Consider the following 25,865-nt stretch of genomic DNA (forward strand, 5'->3'; position numbering starts at 1 on the left):
CAGAGCTCACATAGCATTATCAAAGGAAAATAACCATGTACCAATCAGCTGCTCAGGAAAACTACTTATTTTATCCTGACAAAAGGAAAGAAAAATGCTAACCAACACATATTTGATCTTTGAGTCTAAAACAATGATTATCTGGCATCTTTTTTCTCCTTCAGCAAAATGCATTTTTTTTGGGGGGGGGCGGTCGTGGGGCCTGAACTCTGGGCCTGGGTGCTGTTCCTCAGCTCTTCAGCTCAAGGCTAGCACTCTATCACTTGAGCCACAGCACCACTTCCGGCTTTTTTCTTTTGGCTTATGTGGTGCTGAGGAATCGAACCCAAGGCCTCATGCATGCAAGGCAAGTGCTCTACCACTGAGCCACCTTCCCAGCCCCAGCAAAATGCATTTTAAAAAGATACTTGTATTTTCCATGGGAAGAGAAAAGAAAAATTGGAGCTATACTATAATTAGTGGCTCTCAATTGTGGATGATGTAGTTTCTAAGGGGATATCTGGCAATTTCTAGAGACATTTTTGGTTGTCACAACTGCAAGAATGGGTGTTACTGTTATCTAAGGATGTACTAAACACCCTATAATACACAGGACAGGTTCCATGATAAAGAATTCTAAGGGCTGGAGGCATGGCTTGGTGGTAGAACACTTGCCCAGCAAGTGCAAGCATGAGGCCCTGAATTCAAACTCCATTTCTGTCAGGGGGAAAAAAAAAAGCACAACATAGTATTCAAGGATTTGCCAGGCACAGTGACTCATGCCTGATACCCCAGATATTCAGGATGCAGTGTTGGGAGGATTAAAGCTCAAGAGCAGCCCGGGGAAGAAGTTAGTGAGACCCCCAGATCAACAAATACAATGGGTTTGAAGGTGTGTGCCTGTAATACCAACTATGTGGGAGGCATATATAGGAGATTTGCAGCTAGAGGCCTATAACAGACCAAGAGTAAAACCACATTATAAAAATAACTATAGGGGCTGGGAAGGTGACTCAGTGGTAAAGCACTTGCCTTGCATGCTCGAGGGCCTGGGTTCGATTCCTCAGCACCACGTAAGAAAAAAGCCGGAAGTGGCGCTGTGACTCAAGTGGTAGTGCGCTAGCCTTGGGCTAAAGAGCTGAGGGACAGCACCCAGGCCCAGAGTTCAGGCCCCACAACCGGACCCAAAAAAAAAAAAACTATAGAAAAAAGGGCTTAGGGTATGGCTCAGGGGGTAGTGCTTCTATCTAGCAAGTGAAATATCCTGAATTCAAATCCAAATACTGAAAAAATAAAAATAAAAATCTCTAGTCCAAACTGTCTACAGTGCAGACTGAGAAATAATTCTAAATTATTCCAGAGGAGGTTGAACTAAAACATGTGTTAAGTAAAACATTTAAAATTTGAAATTACTTGGCAAGTGAAATCAATAATAAAACTAAAGGTACGTACAGGGGGAATAAATATTCAGGTGTTAAATCCAGATCATCGTCATAACCAAATCGTCGAAGCACAGTCCAAGTAGTTTCGTGTCTCCCTCTCTGGATAAAAAGCGTGTGTAAAAAGAGAAAACCTGCAATAAAGTACATCAATAAATACAGTTGACATGAAGAAGGGTGCGCAGTCACATGGGAGAAAAACAAGGGAGATTTGAAAACACATATACGCCAGTGTTCATATTGAAGAAAAAAAGAGAGTTGACTGGTGTTTCAACAAAATAGCTCATTTTGAAGGGACCAACACATATACTCAGTTCAGAAGAGAAAGTTAGATGAAAAGGCCAGAATTATATCCCACGGAATATACTGACAGTCACAAAGTTACATAACAAAAACAACTGCAAATAATAAAAGAAAATCTTGTATATATCTTCAATAGAAAATTCTAGATTTTAATTTCCTTTCTTATTTCACTGAGATTCAATGAACTATAAACAGGAACATTCTAATACTTGATAAATTTGATTCATAGATAAATCCCTAAAAGTAATTCCTATTACAGGGATTTAAAGGAAGAATTTTTTTTTTTTTTTTTTTTTGGGTCTGGTCGTGGGGCCTGAACTCTGGGCCTGGGCACTGTCCCTCAGCTCTTCAGCTCAAGGCTAGCGCTCTACCACTTGAGCCCCACTTCCGGCTTTTTCTTCTTTTTGCTTATGTGGTGCTGAGGAATCGAACCCAGGGCCTCATGCATGCAAGGCAAGCGCTCTACCACTGAGCCAACTTCCCAGCCCTAAAGGAAGAATTTTAAGGTACATTTGTTTATTCCAGATTTCTGTGATGAACTTCTATGTTGCTGAGGATCCAACCCATTTCCTTATCTCTAATTTATATTACAAAATAATAATTCTCACCAATAGCATATTCCCCAGCTCAAATATCCAAGTCATATTTTAAGATATTAGTAAATATTAACACTTTCTTAAAGTTAATAATGCTATATAGATATTCATCTTCTGCAAAATTTCAGGCTGATTAATCATGCCTATAATCCTAACTACTAATGAGGATCTCGGCTCAAAGTCTGACAAGGCAGGAAAAGTCCATGAGAATATTAACTCCAATTAACCATCCAAAAGCCAGAAGTAGAACTGTGGCTCAAGTGGCAGAACGCCAGCCTTGAGTGAAAAAGCAAAGGGACAGTAACCAGGCCCTCAGTTCAAGTCCCAGTACTGGCATCAAAATAAATAAATAAATACAACTGAAAATTAAGTAATCTAAAAAGGTGAAAAAAAGGACTGAGGATAATGCTCAGTAGTACAGTGTTTGCTTGTACTTAAAACCTCTTGAGTTTAATCCCCAGCACAGGGGCAGAAAAACACCATTCTCCTACCTTTCAGTGTCAATCCACTGTCAGCTACACCATCACTTATATGTTTTCTGACTACATTCTTGACATCTTCCAGAGCTTGAGGAGCTAACGGAGTGTTGAAACAAATTCTCTAGCAAAAAGAAAAACAACATATAAATTAAATTGAAAACAAACACATAAATAATATTAAGCCAAAAGAAATAAATTAAGATAGGCTCTACTTGGGGGGGGGAGGGGAAGATAGGCTCTACTTTTTTAAGCATGTCATATTTAGAAGAAAAGAAACTTCCAGTTACTGGTATTTTGTTTCTATATCATCAGGCTCTTTGTAGAGCTATGTTACACAAAGCCAAGAAAGCAGAATGATTGAGGGTTTAAACTTCCAAGTTATCTTTAATACAACCATTGTAGACCATGAAATGAAACTATCAAAGAGTCTTCTTAGTTCCTACACATAAGAGTTTTTATATCCTAAGCAAGGACTTAAATAGTTTGATGCAGTAGTTTTACATGAAAAAGACAAAGTCTTAACAATGTATTGTTGGTTAAAGTAAGTTTTTATCGCTTTGATTATTAGCAAAGAAAGAAAAAGCTATACAAATATCTGAAGTAAAGAGAGCTACCTGAAAGAAGTTGAGTTCAGCATCATTGAGTGTACCGTCATTATCCTGATCAGATATTTTAAATATACGAGTAAGGGCTTTTATACATGCTGGTTTCATCTATAAAACATCAAGAAAAGAAACAATTGTTTTAATTAAAGTAAGTTTTTAAAAAATTACAACTTTCAGGGCTGGGAAGGTAGCTCAGCAGGAGAGTGCTTGCCACTCATGTATGAGGCCCTGGGTTCGATTCCTCAGTACCACATAAACAGAAAAGACCAGAAGTGGTACTGTGGTTCAAGTGGTAGAGTGCTAGACTTGAGCTGAAGAGCTCAGGGGCAGTGCCCAGGCCTAGAGTTCAAGCCCCACGACTGACCAAAAAAAAAAAAATTACAATTTTCCTAAGTTATGCTGGGAAAATGATCTCCATCTCGAGGTAGCTATGATTATAGACTTGAAGAACCTCGTCTGACAACATTTCAAACTACAATGACAAAATTTATGAGGCAAGGTCTCATTGATTATATAACATAGGATGGCCTCAAACTTGCAATCTTCCTTCTTAAGAAAGTCATGTGCTACTACCCCTGGCTTTAAAGCGATTTTTTTCTCCTGACACTGGCTACTGAACTCAGGGTCTCACACTCTCATTTTTCTTTCTTGCTCATAGCTGGCATTCTATCACTTGAACCATGACTCTAACCTGGCTTTCTACTGACTACTTAAAGATGGAGCTTCATGGACTTTTCTACACAGTCTAACTTTGAATCATGGTCCTTAGTTCTCAGCCCCAAGTAGCAAGGATTATAGGACTGAACCACCAGCACCCATCTTTAATGTGACTTTAAAGTGCTAACCACCAATCTAGGTCTGGTGCCTCAAACTTGTACATAAATAAAACAACGTAAAGTCTGAAAGTTTTTCAACTTTTACCTATTAAGCAGGTACACCTAAAAAATGAGCAACAGGGGCTGGGAAGGTGGCTCAGTGGTAGAGCGCTTGCCTTGCATGCCTGAGGCCCTGGGTTTAATTCCTCAGCACCACATAAGCAAAAAGAAAAAAAGCTGGAAGTGGCACTGTGGCTCAAGTGGTAGAGCGCTAGCCTTGAGCTGAAGAGCTGAGGGACAGCGCCCAGGCCCAGAGCTCAGGCCCCACAACCAGACCCCCCCTAAAAAAAAAAAAAAAAAAAACACAAAAATGAGCAACAGATGGTAACAATATCTTACTCATATGAGACTAGCAGAAGAGCCAGAGATTAGCAGATTAGCAGAACTAACAAGAGGGCTAAAAACAGAGCAGCAAATGAATAATGGAGACCAGACTTAGAGGGAACTTCAATGTATTACTGGAATAAGGCTTCAGAGGTGAAAACCTGTGGTTATGAAAGTACTTGGCAAATTTCTTTGCTTGTAAAATACAGCACTGGGCTGGGAATGTGGCTAGTGGTACAGTGTTTGCCTAGCATGCATGAAGCCCTGAGTTTGATTCCTTAGTACCACATGTCAGAAAAAGCCAGAAGTGGTGCTATGGCTCAAGTGGTATAATGCTAGCATTGAGCAACAAAAGCAGCTCAGGGACAGTGCCTAGGTCCTGAGTTCAAGCCCCAGGAATAAATAAAATAAAATACAGCATCATGCTGGATCAGGATGGAATGAGTTTCCAACAATGTACTTGGAGATATTTATGACAAGACAATTCAGAAAATACTGAATTAGGAGTAAATGATAGCTGGAATATAGTTCAGTGGTAGAACATTTGTATAATGTACAAAACTCTGAGTTTGATTCCCAGCACTGCAAAAATAAAAACCAAAAAACAGGGCTGGGAAGGTGGCTCAGTGGTAGAGTGCTTGCCTTGCATGTATGAGGCCCTGGGTTCGATTCCTCAACACCACATAAACAGAAAAAGCCGGAAGTGGCACTGTGGCTCAAGTGGTAGAGCGCTTGCCTTGAGTTGAAGAGCTCAGGGACAGCACCCAGGCCCAGAGTTCAGGTCCACAACCGGCCAAAAAAAAAAAAAAACCACACATGCACATCACATACACACAAAACAAAAAACAAAAAGCAGGGGGGGAAAAAAGAGGAAATTAAAAAGAAGCATCTCAATAAAGGAATAACAAATAAACCAAGAACAAGGAAGATAACTAAGGTCAGATTAAGTGCCAACTCAGATTTTTTTTTTTTAAACCAGGGTCAGCACTTTTTCTATAAAAGGTCATATGACAAATATTTTAGCCTTGGAGCCAATAAGCAAGATCATGGACTATAGAGAAAAAGAAAAATTTTAATTCCAGTGTTTTTACTGAAAAAATTAAAAATACAGTAGTCCTAAGATTTTGTTTTCCACTAGTCCAATTCTTTTTGGAGGAATAATGTTTTGTTTAATTGGAACTTAAAGTCAGCATTTGTGACTGTAAAATGTACATATGTTAATGGTAATCTGTAATGAAACTGTTTTATCTTTAAAAAGTGTCTTTTTAGCTGGGAGCTGGTGGCTCATGCCTATAATCATAGCTACTCAAGAGGTTGAGATCTGAGGATTGCAGTTCAAAGCCAGCCCAGGCAGGAAAGTCTGTGAGACTCATATCCAATTAACCAACAAAAAACCTGAAGTGGCGCTGTGGCTCAAGTGGTAGAGCGCTAGCCTTGAATCTTGAGCTGAAGGACAGCACCTAGGCCCAGAGTTCAAGCCCCACGACCAACAAAAAAAGAAAAAAGTCTTTTTCTACAAATCTACACTCAGTAGGGATACATATCCACAGATATGATTTTTAGCAAATTCATTACTTGGAAGGCATTTATAGAATTTTATTCTTTCCTTCGTACTTGCCATTTAACATGTCATTACACTGCAGATTAATCAGTTCCAGTTGAAGGTTTATAGCTAACTGGATTATGCAACCTTCTTTGGCTTGATGCTAGAATTGAAGGTTGATCTGTGTGTGTGTACGCGCATATATATACACACACACATACATATGCTTTGTCATCTAAAAATCTACTCTTTTCACTGAAACACACACTTGAAAGGGGCAAATTTTATGTGATTTATATTTAAAAATTCAATCAATTCTAAGTCTACGGAAAACTTTTGTTCAATTTTAGGTATTTCAGTAAGAAATTATTGTTTTCTTAGCTATAAAACAAAAAAAAGAAGCCAGGCATCAGTGGCTCACACCTGTAATCCTGGCTACTCAGGAGACTGAGATCTGAAGACCGAGGTTTGAAGCTAGCCTAGGCAGAAAAGTCCACAAGACTCTTATCTCCAATAAACTACTCCCCCAAAAAGCCAGAAGTGGAGCTGTAGCTCAAGGGTTGAAGCACTAGCCTTTGAGCACAAAAGCTCAGGAGCAGCATCTAGGCCCTGAGTTAAAGGCTCAGGAACAGTGTGCACATATGCACGCATGTGCGTGCGCACATGCACGCACACACACACACACACACACACACACACACAAGTATATTCAAATTGAATTATATATTATACCTAGGTCAAGAAACTATACAAGTAGACTATTTGTTAAGTTCTTGAAGTGTTTGTTTTTATTGTTATCAATTCTGTTCTAATAGAACTTCCTGAAATAATAATTAACCTAGAAAACATTCTGAGTATTTACTGTAAATGTCATTGAAGTGCCCAGAAAAATTTAACAATAAGCAATACATTTCAATTTCAGTAGTTGTACTTTTACAAACACATTTGATTTACTACAAACTACTAGCATACTTGAGTTATTCCTCTATACAGGCCTCTAGAAACAGAATATGAAATACCTCCTTTTCCTCTGGGCAGTACAAAGGTCCTGTAGGATGAAGAACAGCTTTCTGTGCATAGTAAAAGAGCTCTGATATATTCTTCAGGTTTTTTGCTGAACACTGAAAAAAAAGTTTTAAATTTTATATTCTGAAATCAACTATGAGAGACAAAAACTTTTTTTTTTTTTTTTTTGGTCAGTCACGGGCTTGAACTCAGGGCCTGGGTGTTGACCTGAGCTTTCTCAAGACTAGTACTCTACCACTTTGAAACACAGTGCCACTTCTGGTTTTCTGGTGATTAATTGGAGCTAAGAGCCTCATGGACTTTCCTGACTGGGCTGGCTTTGAACTGCAATCCTCAGATCTCAGCCTCCTGAATAGCTAGGACTATAGGCATGAACCACCTGTGTCTGGCCTCAAAAAAAAAAAAAAAAAAAAGAACACACACACAACACACACATATATATAATATATGTATATATATGTTGTGGAACTTGGAACTCAAGGACTGGGCACTGTCCCTGAACCTCTTTGTGCTTGCTCAAGGTGAGCACTCTACCACTTGAGCCACAGTGCCACTTCTAGTTTTTGAGTGGTTAATTGGAAATGAGAATCTCACAGCACTTTTCTGCTCAGGGTGGCTTTCAACCACAATCCTCAGATGTTAGCCTCCTAAGCAGCTAGGATTATAGGGGTGAGCCACAAGCACTGGTCTCAAAAACATTTTTAACTATTAATATAAAATATCAATATAAATAAGATTCCATTAATAACCTGAAAAATGCATTTTTCTTTAATAAATGCCTAGAAAAAGTTTAGAAGCCAACTACAAGTTTTCTTTGTCATTTGGTTCAAATGACTCACAAAGTACAGATAATTCGTTGCATCCCACATCATTACCCTCTCCTAATCAGAACCTCAAGTTAGTAAAAATTTGCCAACACTAAATTTCCAAATCAAATGATGAGACATACCTCCACACACGTTTCTATTTCTGTATATTGGTTCATAATAGGAAGGATGGTCTCCATGCTACTGTATTCCACCAAATCAGATTTGTTCCCAACTAGTATTAAAGGCAGCCTGAAACAAAGTAAGTTGCAATAAGGAAGGTAAGACATTAAACTTACATTTTAATTTATATCTTAATCTATCCTAACTAAAAACCTTTAATCTCCCCAACATAAAGCCTCTACTTTATTCAGGTCAAGCATTCCAGTGAAACAGGTTCATTAATTCATTCAACACATATTTACAGAGTATTTATTATAAGAAGCTACACACTCAGACAAGAACTCAAGACAGAGAAAAGTCCTCACCATTTGAATAATGCAAACCACAAAAATAAACAAATACAAATAATTTCCAAATCAGTATTATGAAAGAACTCCATAGGGGACCATAGAGTAATGGGAGGAAGCTAATTATCAATAGCAATCAAGGAAAGACTTCTCTGAGAAAGTGGCTTTTTAGGGGAAAAAAAAAAAAAAAGGACAAGATGGAATCTATCATGTAACAGGGAAAAGCTAACTGAGAAGAGACAGCATGTCCAAAAGCTCCGAAAGAACATTCTGGAGGGGTTAAATAACGGGGGAAAAAATGCCAAAGTGGAGAGTACTAAGTATCAAAAAAGGGTTATAATATAGGAATGGAGAATCAAAGGCCAAATACCTAATGATTTACAAGCTGCAGTAAGGAATATGGATTTTATTGTTAGTGTGAATAGGAAGCATTGAAAGGTTACAAGCAGGACATGAACAACATTTTAGAGATATATAATGAAATATTTACAGCTTGCTTCAAAATTGCACCAGTGGCTCACACCGGTACTTCCTAGCTATTCAGGAAGCTTTGATCTGAGGATCACAGTTCCAAGCCAGCCCAGGCAGGCAAATCTATTCGATTCTTATCTCCAATTAACTGCTAAAACAGTTGTAAGCAGAGCTGTGGCTCAAGTGGTAGTGTGCTGCTCTTGCACAAAAAAGAACAAGGCCCTGAGTTCAAGCCCAAAACCAGTACACACACACACACACACACACACACACACACACACACACACACACACACACACACACACACACACACACACACACACACACACACACACACACACACACACACACACACACACACACACACACACACACACACACACGGGAGGTAATGATTAAACAAGGTAACTGAAAGATCATCCTGAAGTTGACTGACAAGATAGATAGGAATCCATACACTATTCTCTCCATATGTTCGTTTTTGTGTATGTGGGTTCGGTCCTGAGGTTTTTACTGAAGATCTAGATAGAGATAAGAGTCTCATGGATGTTCCTGCCTGAGCTGACTTCAAACTGGGACCCTCAGATCTCAGCCTCCTAAGTAGCTAGGATTACAGGTGTGAGCCACCAGTGCCTGGCTTTCTCCATACATTCTCTCCACTGGTGCTTAAATTCAAGGCCTGAGAGCTTTATGTGAGCTTCTTTTGCTCAAGGCTAGTGCTCTACCACTTGTGCCACAGCTCTACTTCTGGTTCTTTTGGTAGTTTAGTGGAAATAAGAGCCTCCATAGACTTTCCTGTCAAGGATGGTTTTGAATCATGATCTCTAGGTTGCAGCCTCCTAAGTAGCTATGATTACAGGTGTGAGACATGGGTATCCAACTATATATTCTTAAATGTTTGATTTTTTTTTTCAAGAAAAGTTCTGGGTACAGGAATGCCTAATGACCCCGGCTATACAGGAAATATAGATTGGGAGGACTAGATTCAAGGTCTGTACTAGGCAAAATTCTGAGACTTTATACAAAAAATAATTAAAGCATACAAAGGTTAGGAATGTGGCTCAGTTTCGTAGAGTACCTGCTTAGCAAGCATGAGGCCCTAAGTTTACACTCAAGTATGAGAGAGAATGAGAGTGCCCAAGAGAGAGCAAGAGCAAGAAAGAGAAAGAGAGAAAAAGAGAGAGAGAAAGAGACAAAGAGACAAAGAGACAGAGAAAGAGAGAATGGATTAATATGGTGATCTGGATTAGAGAAGTAAAAATTAAGTTGGAAATATTTATATTTGTGCTATATTTTAGAAACAGAATGAATAGATTAAATATAGGATCTGAGGGAATGACAAAAATCAAGAAAAAATAAAGGGTTGAGAGTATAGTTCAGTTGTAGAGGGCTTGTCTAGCATGTAGGAAGCCCTGGATATGATTGCTAGAACTGAAAGGGAAGGGGAATAAGCACACACACACACACACACACACACACACACACACACACACACACACACACACACACACACACACACACACACACACGCACAGGCACACGCGTGCGCGCGTGCCTACACACCCACACACTATTTGGGGGCTAGAAAAAATGCGTAGATTTATAAGACAGAAGACTGAGGGGTTGTTTCTTGGTAGAGGGAGAAGACAGAGAATTAAGGATTTTCTTTTAAGACACATGATATCTGAGCGGCATATGGGAAATCCAAATGGGTTATCAAAAACCAGCCTAGTAGAGAAGTTACTTGTGAATCCTAAAGACAGTGTGGAAGTGAAGCAAATTCTTACCAGACTCCAGATTCCTTCAGAAACATTTTGCAGCATTAAGTTCACCCTCCTGGTATGACCAATATGCTTAAAAGGACTGACCCACAATGTCACTCAAATACAGATTTCTAACACAGCCAGGAGGATTTCCAAAAAAAAAAAAATAGTTGTTGATAACCACAGATATACATCAGAGTAATTTATAGAGCTTAAACATGTACATGTCCAAATCTCATTCCGAAGTTATAAATTCTAAAATTGCAGGTTGGGATGAAAGCATCTATATTTTTTTGTTTGTTTGTTTGTTTTTTTGTCGGTCGTGGGGCTTGAACTCTGGGCCTGGGCACTGTCCCTCAGCTCTTCAGCTCAAGGCGAGCGCTCTACCACTTGAGCTACAGCGCCACTTCCGGTTTTCTGGTGGTTTATTGGAGATAGGAGTCTCACGGTCTCTCCTGCCTGGGCTGGCTTTGAACCTCGATCCTCAGATCTCAGCCTCCTGAGTAGCTAGGATTACAGGCGTGAGCCACCAGCGCCCGGCAGCATCTATATTTTTTTTAAGTACCTCATGTGACAGTGATAGGCAACTATCACTAAAAACCATTGTGACAGTGGTCCAAAACAGAAGAACAGAATATAAAGTGTAACCACCTCCTATTTAGGAAGCTGAGATATAAAGCTAAAAATGCTTAATTCAGTGGCCCAAACTAGTGTTTGATAGATCCTGGCAAAAGTACCTTCTCTGAAACTTATCGCCTAGAAATGATTCAAACAAGAGCAAATATAAGGAGCACATGGATGCTACCCAAGGCAGATTTTCCAAGGTAGTTGGTCCAATACATGTAACCTATTACGGTGAAGGGAATATTCTTTATCTACAACATCCATTACTGTAACCACTACAACTACACCTAAGCTCCTGAAACATGGCTGAATATTCTTTATCTACAACATCCATTACTGTAACCACTACAACTACACTAAGCTCCTGAAACATGGCTAAGTGTGTCAGAAGACTTTCTGTGCTTGCTACCTTATCAATAATTCACCACAAAGTTTAAAATAGGATAAAAAGGAACTGTAAGGAACATATGAGGCCATCTCAGTCACAAAATGATCCTTCCATAAATATTTAAGATATACATACGTAAGACCACATCTGTTTAGAACCAAATCTTCAGTTTCAAAGCACAAACACACTCAACTAAAAGGGAAATCTAAAAAACTAAGGACCAGATGTGTACAATTAATAAATTATACATACTGAATTAATTTGACTTTCCTAACTTTTTTATTGTTATTATAAAGGTGATATACAGAGGGGTTTCAGTTACATAAGTCAGGTAATGAATAAATTTCTTTTTGGACAATGTTACCTCTTCCCTTGTTCTCCCCCAGTTTTTCCCTCCCATCCCCAGACTTTCCTAACATTTAAAAAAACTTTAAATGCTTTATAAATATGTCCATTTAAATAGTATTTTAACATTGTTTTCATTTTGGCTTAACATTTAAAACATTTATGCCTAGAACTACTATTCAGCTCAGAAAAATAGACAGACCATTCCCTATCACTTTTGTATCTTCCAAAGAAGTACAAGGAAATCTCCCTGCAGGAATTCCTAAATGAAAATCTCCAGGGTTTTCTTTTCTTTTTAAGATGACTTATAAAAGTGCTCATAAAGCCAGGTGCCAGTGGCTCACGCCTGTAAGCCTAGCTACTTAGGAGGCTGAGATCTGAGGGTCACAGTTCAAAGCCAGCCCAGGCAGGAAAGTCCCATGAGACTCTTATTTCTAATAAACAACTCAGAAAAGTGGAAATGGCACTGTGGCTCAAGTGGTAGAGTGCTTGCCTTGAGCTGAAGAGCAGAGGGACAGCACCCAGCCTAGAGTTCAAGCCCCACGACCTACCAAAAAAAAAAAAAGTGCTCATAAGCCAGGCACCGGTGGCTCACGTCTATAATCCTAGCTACTCAGGAGGTTGAGATCTGAGGATCATGGTTCAAAGCCAGCTCAGGCAGGAAAGTCTGTGAGATTCTTATCTCCAATTAACCACCAGAAAACTGGAAGTGGCACTGTGGCTCAAGTGGTAGAGCATTCGCCTTGAGCTGAAGAGCTCAGGGACAGTGCCCAGGCCCAGAGTTCGTCCCATGGCCAGAAAGTGCTTATATATTATTTCATTTGATTCTCAACATAATCACATACAGCCAACACAATTACTACCCCTATTCCTACTTTCAGATGAGGAAATTAAATGAAGTCTTGGAAATCGAATGAATAATAGAGTTTGTAAGTGGTGAAAACAAATTTCAAGAAGGAGGCAACAATGCTTGATAAGAAATGTATTCACAGCCGGGCGCTGGTGGCTCACGCCTGTAATCCTAGCTACTCAGGAGGCTGAGATCTGAGGATCGCGGTTCAAAGCCAGCCCGAGCAGGAAAGACCGTGAGACTCCTATCTCCAATAAACCACCAGAAAACCGGAAGTGGTGCTGTAGCTCAAGTGGTAGAGCGCTCGCCTTGAGCTGAAGAGCTGAGGGACAGCGCCCAGGCCCAGAGTTCAAGCCTCACGACCGACAAAAAAAAAAAAGAAATGTATTCACTATCTTGCCCGTGTAATTGTAACCCCTCTGTATGATAATTTCATAATTTACAAAAAACAAACAAATTTCAAAGGTTGCTAATAGTTTTTCAAGGACTACGCTCTGACATAAACCATGGTGAATACAATCAAGAACAACTGCTCACACTGTGAGTAAAATTATCAAACTAATCTATCAGTAATTGTGAATCTTTATAGTTCCAGAGCTCGGTTATTTTTGCTTTGCTTTCAAATGTATTTACTGCTTCAAGAAAGGTGTGTGGGGTGTATGGAGGCTGAGTGAACAGAGAGATAAACTGACAATGCAGATATGGCAAAATGTTAACAAATGGTGGAGCTAAGTGAAAGATTCATAGATGTTCTCTATTATTTCTTACATCCTTCCTCTAAGTTTGAAACTTTTTTTTTTGTCGGTAGTTGGCTTTGAATTCTGAGCCTGAGCGTGGTCCCTTAGCTCTTCAGGTCAAGGCTAGCTCTCCACCACTTGAGCTACAGCGCCACTTCCGGTTTTCTGGTGGTTTACTGGAGATAAGAGTTTCACGAACTTTCCTGCCTAGGCTGGCTTTGAGCAGTGATCCTCAGATCTCAGCCTCCTGAGTAGCTAGGATTATAGGTATGAGCCACCAGCGCCTGGCCCTAAATTTGAAACTTTTTAATATAGTTTAAGAGGAAAAAAAAAACTATACATACCTGCTGTCTTTGTCTGTTCTTTCATTTATGAGAGGAATCCATCGACTTGTAACCTAAAATGAAAATAAGAGCTAAACAATGATGCCTATTAGAAAAGCACTTTGTCCATAAATTTCCAAACTGAAGATCAACTTTAAAAGTGCCCCATCAACATGAGTGGTAGGTAGCACTTAGAAGGCTGGGGCAGAAGTTACATAAGTGCAAGGCCACCCTGGGCTACATAATTAGAGTTATGTCTCAAAAATCTAAAACAGCTGGGTACTTCTAGTGACTTAGGAGACTGAGATCTGAGGATCATGGTTCAGAGACACTCAGGGAAGAAAAGTATAAAGATTCTTTTATCTCCAATTAACCAGCAAAGCGCTGGAGGTGGAGGTATACCTCAAGTGGCAGAATACCACCCTTGAGCAGAAAAGGCTGAGATGGTGTTCAGACCCTAAGTGCAAGCCCCAGTACCAGCATCAAAAAACAAAAACAAAACAAAACAATAAACCACACAAAACAAGTCAACCAAACTAAAAAGGAACTCAGAACCAAAAAAGAAAAGCAAAGCCAGGCGCTGGTGGCTCATGCCTATAATCCTAGCTACTCAGGAGGCTGAGATCTGAAGATCAAGGTTCAAAGCCAGCCTGGGCAGGAAAGTCTGTAAGACTCTTATCTCCAATAAACAACCAGAAAACCGGAAGTGGTGCTGTAGCTCAAGTGGTAGAGCACTCGTCATGAGCTGAAAAGCTGAGAGACAGCACCCAGGCCCAGAGTTCAAGCCCCATGACCAATAAAAAAAAAAAAGAAAAAAAAGAAAAGCAGAATAAAATGCCTCATAGAAATTTTATTTTATTTATTTATTTATTTGTTGGGAAATTTTACTACATGGGGCTGGGAATGTGGCTTAGTGGTAGAGTGCTTGCCTAGCATGCATGATTGCCTAGCATGCATGGGCTTGATTCCTTAGTACCACATAAACAGAAAAAGCCAGAAGTGTCGCTATGGCTCAAGTGGTAGTGGGCTAGCCTTGAGCAAAAGAAATTCAGGGACAGTACCCAGGCCCTGAGTTCAAGCCCCAGGACCTACCAAAAAAAAAGAAAAAAAGAAAGAAATTTTACTAAATATAGTTGAATATAGTGGGGTAAAAAGTTATACATTCATACCTTATCAATAGAATGTTTATTGTTAACAGCATAAACTATGCAGATGACATTTGCCTAGAAAAAAAATTAACAGATTAATGATATTTAAACAATAAAATACCAACAGTAGCATTTGACTAACAACCAGTTAATATTTTATGGCCAAAGGAAGACAAATATTGGGGGGAAGGTAAAAGAAGCTGGGATGTAGCTCAGTAACAAAGTGCTTGCCTAACAAGTTCAACATCCTGGGTTTGATCCCCAGTACCAAAAAAAGAAAAGACAAAAAAAAAAAAATGGAGGAAGAAAACAAACTATTAGAGGAAAATATTCCCAAGGACTTAGAGCAAAAAGTACATACTCAACAGGTGTGTGTGTATATGCATGCACACACAAGCACATATGTGTGAATATGATCAAAGTAATTCATATACATGTATGATTACAGAATAATAAAACCCATTAAAAATTGTTTTGAAAAGAAGAGTGAGTTCAACAAAGGATCAGACCAACTGAAACATTTCATTCTGACAGTAAGGAAAGACTCACCAGGACAAAGCTCATCCTATCAATGGTAGCCTGAGAGACCATTTAAAGAACAACATTTTAAAAACAATGGTCAGGGCCAGAGGCATAGCTCAAGTGGTAGAATGCCTGCCTAGAAAGGAAGGGCTCTGACTTCAAACCGCAGTACCACACCCCAAAAAAGTTCTATATTAAAAAAGTTCAGATAAGAAATGATTTTCTCATACTCCAATGGAGTTGTTTGTGACAACCTTTCCAAAAGAAACTAAAAACTGGGTATCTGACACTAAAGCCCATCCATGCCTGTCTACCTTCCAACTGGACAGAAACTTGTACCCTCGCCTTTCTATTACCTGTTTTTTGTTTTTTGGGGGGGTTTTTTGGGTCCAGTCGAGGCCTGGGTGCTGTCCCTCAGCTTGTCAGCTCAAGGCTAGTGCTCTACCACTTGAGCCACAGAGCTACTTCCAGCTTTTGTTCTTTTTGCTTATATGGTGCTGGGGAATCGAATCCAGGGCCTCATGCATGCAAGGCAAGTGCTCCACCACTGAGCCACCTTTCCAGCCCCTATCAGTTATTTTTATTGGTACAAAAAAACTTATATATAGCCCCGTGCTATATATAAATACTCACAAAACAAAAACAACCTTAAAATAAAAGGACATTTACTTCATGCCACTCCTAATAGCCCTAGGCATTACATAAGGAGGAACTGGAATTGAAGGAACTGTCTTTTCTTCCTGGTTTACAAAAACTATTACTTGAAATAGCCAATGTTCTGGATAACCTAGGCCAAACTCTCACTAATATATAAAAACAAATTAAATTAACTCTTCAGTGGCAGTACCTTAACAAAACATTAGACATGCTCACTACTGTCCAAAGGAAATGAAACCTGTGCTATGTTGGGGAAAGACTAATGCTTTAGAGTTAAAAAATAAGGACAAATTCAAATAACATTCATAAATGGTCATCAAGTCTCTTCACTTAAAGAACAAGCCACCCAAGGATGGCTCTCATGGAAAAATACCTAGTTGTAGTTGTACTAGCTCCTCCCTTCCTTGGACTGCTAGTATCTATTTGACATCTTTTTGCCATTGGAACTTGCTTTATTAGCCTTTTAAGCAGATTTGCTTCTACTTACTAAGTTACAAATGATGCTACAAGTGGCTTTCATCCCCTACCATCTGACTCTCCAGTGCTGCTTAAACCCCTGGATCTAGCTTCCATATACATTCTTTTTGTTGTTGTTGTTGTTGTTGTTTTGTTTTTTGTTTTGGGTCTGGTTGTGGGGCCTGAACTCTGAGCCTGGGCACTGTCCCTCAGCTCTTCAAGCTCAAGGCTAGAGCTCTACCACTTGAGCCACAGCATCACTTCCGGCTTTTTTCATTTTGCTTATGTGGTGCTGAGGAATCAAACCCAGGGCCTCAGGCATGCAAGGCAAGCACTCTACCACTGAGCCACCTTCCCAGCCCCTATATACATTCATTTTGATAATCAATGAGATCCTGCTGTGTTCCCAAGGACTACTCCATAAGACTCTGCCAGAACAACAAATATGCAGGCAGGGACACCTCTACAACTTTATTCAGCTCAAATAAATTATAAGATGAAATATTTTCCACACTAAAACTAGGATTGGTTTTATTTGGTCAAGGAAGATGTGAAGGAGATAAGGAGACATGGCAAACAGAGAAATATCAAGTCCAGGTGAGCCAAGTGCACAAAATAGGCTAGGGTAAAATGAGGAAGCAAAGTCAAACCTGGGAAATGGGGCTGGGAATGAAGCTTAGTGGTAGAGTCCTTGCCTAGCATGAAGCCCTGGGTTTGATTCCTCAGTAACACATAAACAGAAAAAGCCAGAAGTGCCACTGTGCCTCAAGTGGTAGAGAGCTAGCTTTGAGTAAAAGAAGTTCAGGGATAGTATGTAGGCCCTGAGTTCAAGCTCCAGTACTGGAAAAAAAAAAAAAAATCCCTCGAAATGGGCAAGGTGGAATGCAGATATGAAAACTGAGCTGTCAGGCACATGCAAAATTTGAACCATGGTCTGACAAAAGGACAGCCAGTCAATAGGGTCCACAAATAAGATGGAAAGCTAATCAACAAAATCCCACGAACCCCACAAAAGCCTGTTCACAACCATGTATTAGTGCAGTCAAGGTAGCAGAAGCAGCAATAACAGCAACAGCACTAATTCTCTTCTACTAGCTGTCCATTGTATCTCTCTTGTATCAGCATCCTAATAAACATTTGTTCCTCAAAAATGATAATAAAACAAAAACAGGAGGAGAAAATGAAGAAAAATAAATTGAGTGAATTTGATCAATGTACATTATATGTATTTAAGTTGCTCAATGATTCCTCCTTATAGAATAAATGTATGCTAATAAAAAATACTCAAACCTGGTAATCACAACAAGAAACTGAAATTTCTTGGTGAGAGAATATAAATAGTAGATTCACAGAATTATTATTCTCCCTCAAAAAAAAAAAAAAAAAAAGAAAAGAAAAAGAAAAAAGAAACCAGGGCTGGGAAGGTGGCTCAGTGGTAGAGCACTTGCCTTGCATGCATGAGGTCCTGGGTTCGATTCCTCAGCACCACATAAGCAAAAAGAAAAAAGCCGGAAGTGGCGCTGTGGCTCAAGTGGTAGAGTGCTAGCCTTGAGCTGAAGAGCTGAGGGACAGCGCCCAGGCCCAGAGTTCAGGCCCCACGACTGGACCCAAAAAAAAAAAAAAAAAAGAAAAAGAAAAAAGAAACCAAAACTCTATAATTGCTTTTTCAAAACTTACCTGGGATATTTCTTGATGAAGTTGTTCATCACTCTGTTCTGCTTCTACAAATGACCAAAAAAAAAAAAAAAAATCAGTGTTTTAAACATTTTTATAACAAATAGGCTATGTAACATCCACCTAAGAAAATGACATTGTATAGTAGCAGAGACAAGGGCAAGTCAGGGAAAGAAAAAGTTGTTCTGAGATAAGGAAGCTGGCTAGCAATGAAAGACAAGTCTACAAGAGGATAACTGAGGCTCAGAAGGGCAGAGGCATTGTGAGATAAATCTAGGTCAGCATCTGATCCACAGTTCAAACAGGTCAAGCAAAAGAGATCAGCAACCTAAGATAAAAGACTGAGAGCTTGAAGGGCACTGGAAGCTCACGCCGGTAATCCTAGCTACTAAGGAAGCTGAGATCTGAGGATCAACGTTCAAAGCCAGCACAGGCAAGGAAAGCCCGTGAAACTCTTATCTTCAATTAACCACCCAAAAACCAGAAGTGGCCCTGTGGCTCAAGTGGTACCCTTGAGCTGAAGAGCTCAGGGTCAGTGCTGAGGCCCAGAGTTCAAGCCCCACAACCGACAAAAAAAAAAAAGACTGAGGGCTTTACAGTTAGCTCAGACAAGAATCTACAGACATAGAGTCGAAAAGGCCAGAGAATCTGGGTAATACAGGGTAGAAATCTAGATAGCAGGTAGGGGGTTGGCGGCATGGCTCAGGTGGTAGGACATCTGCCAATGAGCAATAACTCTCAGATACCAAGTTCGAGTCCCAGTTTCAGATAAAAGAGAGAGGAAAAAAAAGAAATAATGGGTTGGAAGTGTGGCTCTGCTAGATTGCTAGTAGATGAGCGAAAGCATTAGGTATTCAATTTGTGTTCTGGTCTAGGACCTAAAAAAAAGACAGTAGGTGAGAGAAATAATAACCAGGGCCTCAAAGCAAAACTACAGCTTGCCCATGAATGATCAAGAATTCCCTCTCTAGCCATAATTGCTCTCAATGGGTAAATGAACATGCAATCCCACAAGTAAATGACATGCATAAGGATCAGAAGCATAGATATGAAGAGCAAAATAATCACTGACATATTTAGGTCACCTTAGGTTATAAACCCCTGCTCCCTGCCAAATGTGTGCTGTTTTTGCACATAGTTTAATACTATTTTATACTATGTTAAATAATTGACCACATCTTTAATATTTTCTATATTTTGAGTAACCAGTGGGCTAACATTGAAGTGAATTAATTATGTGGCTGCATAGAAAAGAAACTGTAAATAAAGCTAGTTATGAGACTGACTGAAGCATGAAGTGTCACTTTGCCTCAGCTACCAGTATAATGCTGACCAACAGATATAATCAAAGCAACAGTTATCTTTAAAAAGGCAAAACAAGCTTAAAATTTCAACATGCCTCCAACTCAAAACTTAATGAGATACTTCAAAGGAGTGCCCAGTAAAATCAAGAAGAGGATCAAAAGTGGTGATTCACCTGACAATCCTAATGCCTGCAACCTGGCCTGATTTTCTTTCCAAACTCTTCTACACTATTCAGTCTTCAGACTGGTAGCCTTGGTAAGCAAAACCATGCCTTTGGGAAGAGCACGGTGGTGGTGTGGTGAGGTAATCTTAGGACTTAGATAAGCCTGAAAGTTGAATCCTTGTTATATGTGATCTTGGGCAAAGCTGATTAACCTCCCTGGGCCACATTTTCCTCAGCGAGTAAAGGAAGTCAACACCTACTCCTTGGCTGGGTAAATGAAATGGATGCATAGGAGCTGTGGCCCAACCACAACAACTTGATAGTTTGCATAGTACTTAATCTCACAGGACACACAAATATATCACTGTCCTTCCCCAGTTTATTTTATTTACTTAAGTTATTCATTCATTCATTTATTCATTTATTCATTGTGCTGGCCCTGGTTTAAACTCATCCAGGGCACTGTCCCTGAGCTTTATTGCTCAAGGTTGGCACTTTACCACTGGAGCTGTAGCTTTTATGGTGGCTAATTGGTGATGAGGGTCTCACAGACTTTACTGCCCAAACTAGCTTCAAACTGTGATCTTTACATCTCAGCCTCCTGAGTAGTAGGATTACAGGCATAAGCCAGCAGCGTCTGGCTCTTCTTGTCTGAAGAGCAACCACTACTTCTTTCCTGAATCAAATGCAACTAACTCATTCACTTGGCCACTTACTATGTGTTATGACTATGGCAAGCTGGAGATGGGGACATTTTTATGGATATCAAAAGGACATAGTTCCGAACTTCAAGGACCTTTTGGTTTAACTTTTTCTTAAAAGGAAGACATCTGGAGAATTACAACTAGCTATAGTACATAATGTCTCAACAAAAACCAAAAAAAGTAAGGGATTAATGAAAGCTTTTATCTGCTTTGATGTGGTTGATATTACAGTCAGTAACTTCTCCTTTTGACCTGCAAATAATCCTGTGCACACAATCATATTACTCATAAACTTATAAAAAGTGGGATAGTAGCCAGGCACCAGTAGCTCACACCCTTAATCCTAGCTACTCAGGAAGCTGAGATGTGAGGATCACAGTCTGAAGCCAGCCAGGGCAGGAAAGTCTGTGAGACTCTTATCTCCAATAAACTACTCAGAAAAAGCCAGAAGTGGCGCTGTGGTTCAAGTGGTAGAGCTACTAGCCTTGAGCACAGAGAGGCTCAGGAACAGAGCCCAAATATAAGTTCAAGTCCCAGGACTGGCAAAAAAAAAAAAAAAGGGGGGGGGAGAAGTGGTAATAAATACAATTTCCTAGATTTATGCAAGAGACAGATTAAAGAATTTTAAAGAAAGAAAAATTAATGAGAAATTTTATATTCTTTCTTTTTTTTTTTTTTTTTTTTTTGTCGGTCGTGGGGCTTGAACTCTGGGCCTGGGTGCTGTCCCTCAGCTCTTCAGCTCAAGGCGAGCACTCTACCACTTGAGCTACAGTGCCACTTCCGGTTTTCTGGTGGTTATTGGAGATAGGAGTCTCACGGTCTCTCCTGCCCGGGCTGGCTTTGAACCACGATCCTCAGATCTCAGCCTCCTGAGTAGCTAGGATTACAGGCGAGAGCCACCAGCGCCCGGCTTCTACTGAGATTCTTATATCCAATTAATTAGCAAAAGCCAACTGCAGTTCAAATGGTATAACAAAGCTCCTGGAAAAAAAAAGCTAAGCAAAAATGCAAGGCCCTGAGTTCAAATCCCAATACTAAAAATGAATGAAAAAATGCATATTCTAGAAAAAAACAGTACTTTAATGATTGAAAAGAAATGAAAAAGTAAATAGTAGTTAGATATAGTGGAGCACATCTGTAACCCCAGATACTGGTATAGAAAGAGGTAAGAAGGCAGAGAGTTTGAGGCCTGCTTAAGCAATTTAGCTGAGACTCTCTCAAAATAAGAATTTAAAAATATGTTGGGGATGTGGCACAGTGGTACAGTGTTTGCCAAAAACATGCAAGGCTTTGGGCTCCATCTCTAACACTACAAACAAAACAAAAGAAGCTGGGCACAGGTGGCTCACACTTGTAATCCTAGCTACTCAGGAGGCTGAGACCTAAAGATCACAGTTTGAAGCCAGCAACGGCAGGAAAGTCAGTGAGACTTGTCTCCAATTAACCACTAAAAACTGGAAGTGGCAAGTGGCACTATGGCTCAAAGTGGTAGAGTGCTAGCCTTGAGCAAAAAGAGCTCAGAGACAGCATCCAAGCCCAAAGTTCAAGTCCTATGATTGGAGGAGAGAGGGAGAGAGGGAGAGAGGTAAGGGGAGGGGGAGGGGGAGAGTAAGAGAGTGGGAGAGTGAGAGAGGAAGGGAGGGAGGGAGGGAGGGCGGGAGGGAGGGAGGGAGGGGGGAAGGGAAGTGGGACAGGGCAGAAGGAAGGAAAAGAAAGAAGCAATATATAGAGTTTTTACATTTCATTAGAAGCAAAATCACAAGCTTCTAATATATAAGCAAGCTAATATCTGTTTGAATTATTTTATTTGTGACAAAGGTTGACAAATTAAAAAATTAATTTGAATTCAATAAATTCTTTTTTTTGTTGTTTTTTTTTTGTTTTTTTTTGGGGGGGCCCAGGCGTGGGGCCTGAACTCTGGGCCTGGGCGCTGTCCCTCAGCTCTTCAGCTCAAGGCTAGCGCTCTACCACTTGAGCCACAGCACCACTTCCAGCTTTTTTCTTTTTTTTTTTTTTTTTTTTTTGGGTCCGGTCGTGGGGCCTGAACTCTGGGCCTGGGCGCTGTCCCTCAGCTCTTCAGCTCAAGGCTAGCGCTCTACCACTTGAGCCACAGCACCACTTCCAGCTTTTTTCTTTTTTTTTTTTTTTTTTTTTGGGTCCGGTCGTGGGGCCTGAACTCTGGGCCTGGGCACTGTCCCTCAGCTCTTCAGCTCAAGGCTAGCACTCTACCACTTGAGCCATAGCGCCACTTCCAGCTTTTTTTCTTTTTGCTTATGTGGTGCTGAGGAATCGAACCCAGGGCCTCATGCATGCAAGGCAAGCGCTCTACCACTGAGCCATCTTCCCAGCCCCTCCAGCTTTTTTCTTTTTTCTTATGTGGTACTGAGGAATTGAACCCAGGGCCTCATGCATGCAAGGCAAGCGCTCTACCACTGAGCCACCTTCCCAGCCCAATAAATTCTTTTTTTTTTTTTGCATGCCAATACTGGAGGTTAGACTCAGGGTCTGGCTGTTGGTAGTTAATTGGATTATAAGCATGAGCTACTTGCACTTGGCTTCAATAAATTCTTTTTTTTTTTTTTTATGCTGGCCTTGAGGCTTGAACTCAGAGCCTTGGTATTATTCTTGAGCTCTAGTGCTCAAGGCTTAGTGCTCTCCACTTGAGCCACAGTCCAATTCCAGCTTTTTGGGGGGTGGTTATTTGGAGATTAAGAGTCTCACAGACTTCCTGCCCAGGCTAGTTTGTTTTTTTTTTTTTTTTTTGGGGGTCCGGTCGTGGGGCCTGAACTCTGGGCCTAGGTGCTGTCCCTCAGCTCTTCAGCTCAAGGCTAGCGCTCTACCACTTGAGTCACAGTGCCACTTCCGGCTTTTTACTTATGTGGTGCTGAGGAATCGAACCCAGGGCCTCGAGCATGCAAGGGTGCTCTACCACTGAGCCACCTTCCCAGCCCCCTGCCCAGGCTAGTTTTGAACCACAATCCTCAGATCTCAGCCTCCTGAGTAGCTAGGATTACAGGTGTGAGCCACAGGTTCCCATCTTATCAATAAGTTCTTAATTCAAAATCCTTTCTAAATAATGTATATGCCTGGATGCCTAAAAACAAAGTTGACTTACCTCTCTGTAAACATTTTAGGAGGGTAATGGTTTATCCATTGGTTTATCCTCTTATTATTCCAACTTATTTCACATTATTATGGAACCCAACTAGTATTTTGGAGACAGAGAACAAATGGAGGAAAGGGGTAGAATACAGGTTGGTAGAGATAATAGGAAAGGATCATATACTACAATTTAAAAAAGACCATTTCTGTCTGAATATTTAGGAAAATTCACTGAGTCTGTTTTCAAGAATACTGAAAAATGCTATCACTTATAAGAGGCCATTCATTACCTGAATAATCTACAATGTGTGTTGGAACCCTCTCTGGGGTGACATCAGCTGGAATGGTGATTTCTTCGGCCCGAGGAGGAACCTTTGTTTACAAATAAAGAAAAAAAATGGATATTCTCAAAGTTGTTAACAGACTATGTAAATTTATCCACATTAACCTTTTTCATATAAAGCTATTCTCACAAGTATTTGTTGTACTTATAAATGCTTCTTTTTGTGCTTTCCCAAAGACACAAATATATATATATATATATATATATATATATATACATATATATATATATATATATATATATACTATAGAATAAAACATTTTAAGCAATACAAATAAAAACAAAAAGACTTGGGCTGGGAAGGTGGCTCAGTGGTAGAGCACTTGCCTTGCATGCATGAGGCCCTGGGTTCCATTCCTCAGCACCACATAAGCAGGGGGGGGGGGGGAGCCGGAAGTGGTGTTGTGGCTCAAGTGGTAGAGTGCTAGCCTTGAGCTGAAGAGCTGAGGGACAGCGCCCAGGCCCAGAGTTCAGGCCCCACAACCGGACCCAAAAAAAAAGACTTTTTTATTTAAAAAAAGCTCATTTCTGCCTTTGCAGGCAAGAACATACTAAGGTTTATCAGACAAAAACAATTTCGAAGTTAATCTGGTGTTTCAAATATTAGACTTTTTAAATACATTGTTTTCATTCTGTTCTGCTTAAGGCTTAAGATACTTTACAAATTAGAAGCTGTATTAATCCACAAGGATTATCAGAGACTAGGGTATGGCTGAATGGTAGCATGCTTGCCTACACGTGTAAGGTCTATGGTTCAATCCTCAGCACTGTAAAAACCCACAAAATAAATTAAGATGAAAAGCACTCCACCAGGCACAGGCTGTTCATGCCTGTAATCCTAGCTACTCAGGAGGCTGAGACCTGAGGATTGTGGTTCAAAGCCAGCCTGGGCAGGAAAGTCAGTGAGACGCTTTACCTATTAATAACAGAAAAAATCAGAAATAGGGCTGTGGCTCAAGTGGTTGAGTGCTAGCCTTGAGCAAAAAGCTGCCCCTGGGACAGCACTCAGGCACAGAGTTCAAGCCAAGGACTGGCAAATAAGAAGAAAAGCATTCCAATCTTCAATAAACTAATAAAATACCAAAATAGTTTTCTTCTAGAAGAGAACTTGTTGGCTATATCTTATATTTAATAATTCTATGTTTCAAAAAGATTGTATGACTTTAGTTAATTACAAACCCCTTCCTTATCCACACTCAAAAGGCCTAGGATAAAACAGTTCTAAACTAAAACTTTTATAGGAAGTGGTTGTAAATTAATGTTACAATGATTCTACAAATGAAAATACACTTCATTTTTCAAATTAAATAAGTATTACTTAACCACCTTTCTTGAGTTGAGGAGAAAAGCAAAAGAAATAATGAACATAATATCATAGTTGTAAATGTCAAAAATATTACCACATGGAGAATGTAGATCACATGCTTAGCAGGCACATGGCCCTAGTTCAACACCAGAAATACTCAGAAAATACAAACACATGATACATCAAATTCTTATATGAACAATAAAATTACAGTTTAGGTAGGAACCTAAACAAGAATAAAGAGTAAATAGAAATTACAGTATTAACAATAATTGCTATGTAAGAAAGAAAAAGAAAGCTGGGCGGCAGTGGCTCACACCTGTAATCTTAGCTACTCAGGAGGCTGAGGTCTGAGTGACATCGTTCAAAGCCAGCCCAGGTAGGAAAGTCCATTATCTCCAATTAACCACCGGAAAACCAGAAGTGGCACTGTAACTCAAAGTGGTAGAGTGAAAGCCTTGAGTGAAAGAGCTCAGGGACAGCGTCCAGGCCCTGAGTTCAAGCCCCACAACTGAAAAAAAAAAAAAAAAGTATAACCC

General features: G+C 40.0%; 1 protein-coding gene across 8 annotated transcripts in view; it reads right to left on the minus strand.

The window, feature by feature from the left end:
- The window catches only part of Rhot1 (ras homolog family member T1), an 84,849-nt gene that overhangs the window by 39,372 nt on the left and 19,612 nt on the right, over nt 1-25,865 (minus strand). For all 8 annotated transcript variants that reach the window (XM_070027236.1, XM_070027233.1, XM_070027239.1 and 5 more), the window contains 9 exons: nt 23,968-24,049; nt 18,407-18,450; nt 15,116-15,169; nt 13,968-14,020; nt 8,119-8,227; nt 7,163-7,264; nt 3,411-3,509; nt 2,809-2,917; nt 1,432-1,552 (listed from right to left, as the gene is read on the minus strand). In XM_070027236.1, the coding sequence (XP_069883337.1) occupies nt 1,432-1,552; nt 2,809-2,917; nt 3,411-3,509; nt 7,163-7,264; nt 8,119-8,227; nt 13,968-14,020; nt 15,116-15,169; nt 18,407-18,450; nt 23,968-24,049 (773 nt within the window). The remainder of the gene's footprint in view (nt 1-1,431; nt 1,553-2,808; nt 2,918-3,410; nt 3,510-7,162; nt 7,265-8,118; nt 8,228-13,967; nt 14,021-15,115; nt 15,170-18,406; nt 18,451-23,967; nt 24,050-25,865) is intronic.

Source organism: Dipodomys merriami, unplaced genomic scaffold, assembly GCF_024711535.1.
Source record: "Dipodomys merriami isolate MVZ:Mamm:240054 unplaced genomic scaffold, mDipMer1.0.p SCAF_19, whole genome shotgun sequence".
Classification (NCBI taxonomy): Eukaryota; Metazoa; Chordata; class Mammalia; order Rodentia; family Heteromyidae; genus Dipodomys; species Dipodomys merriami.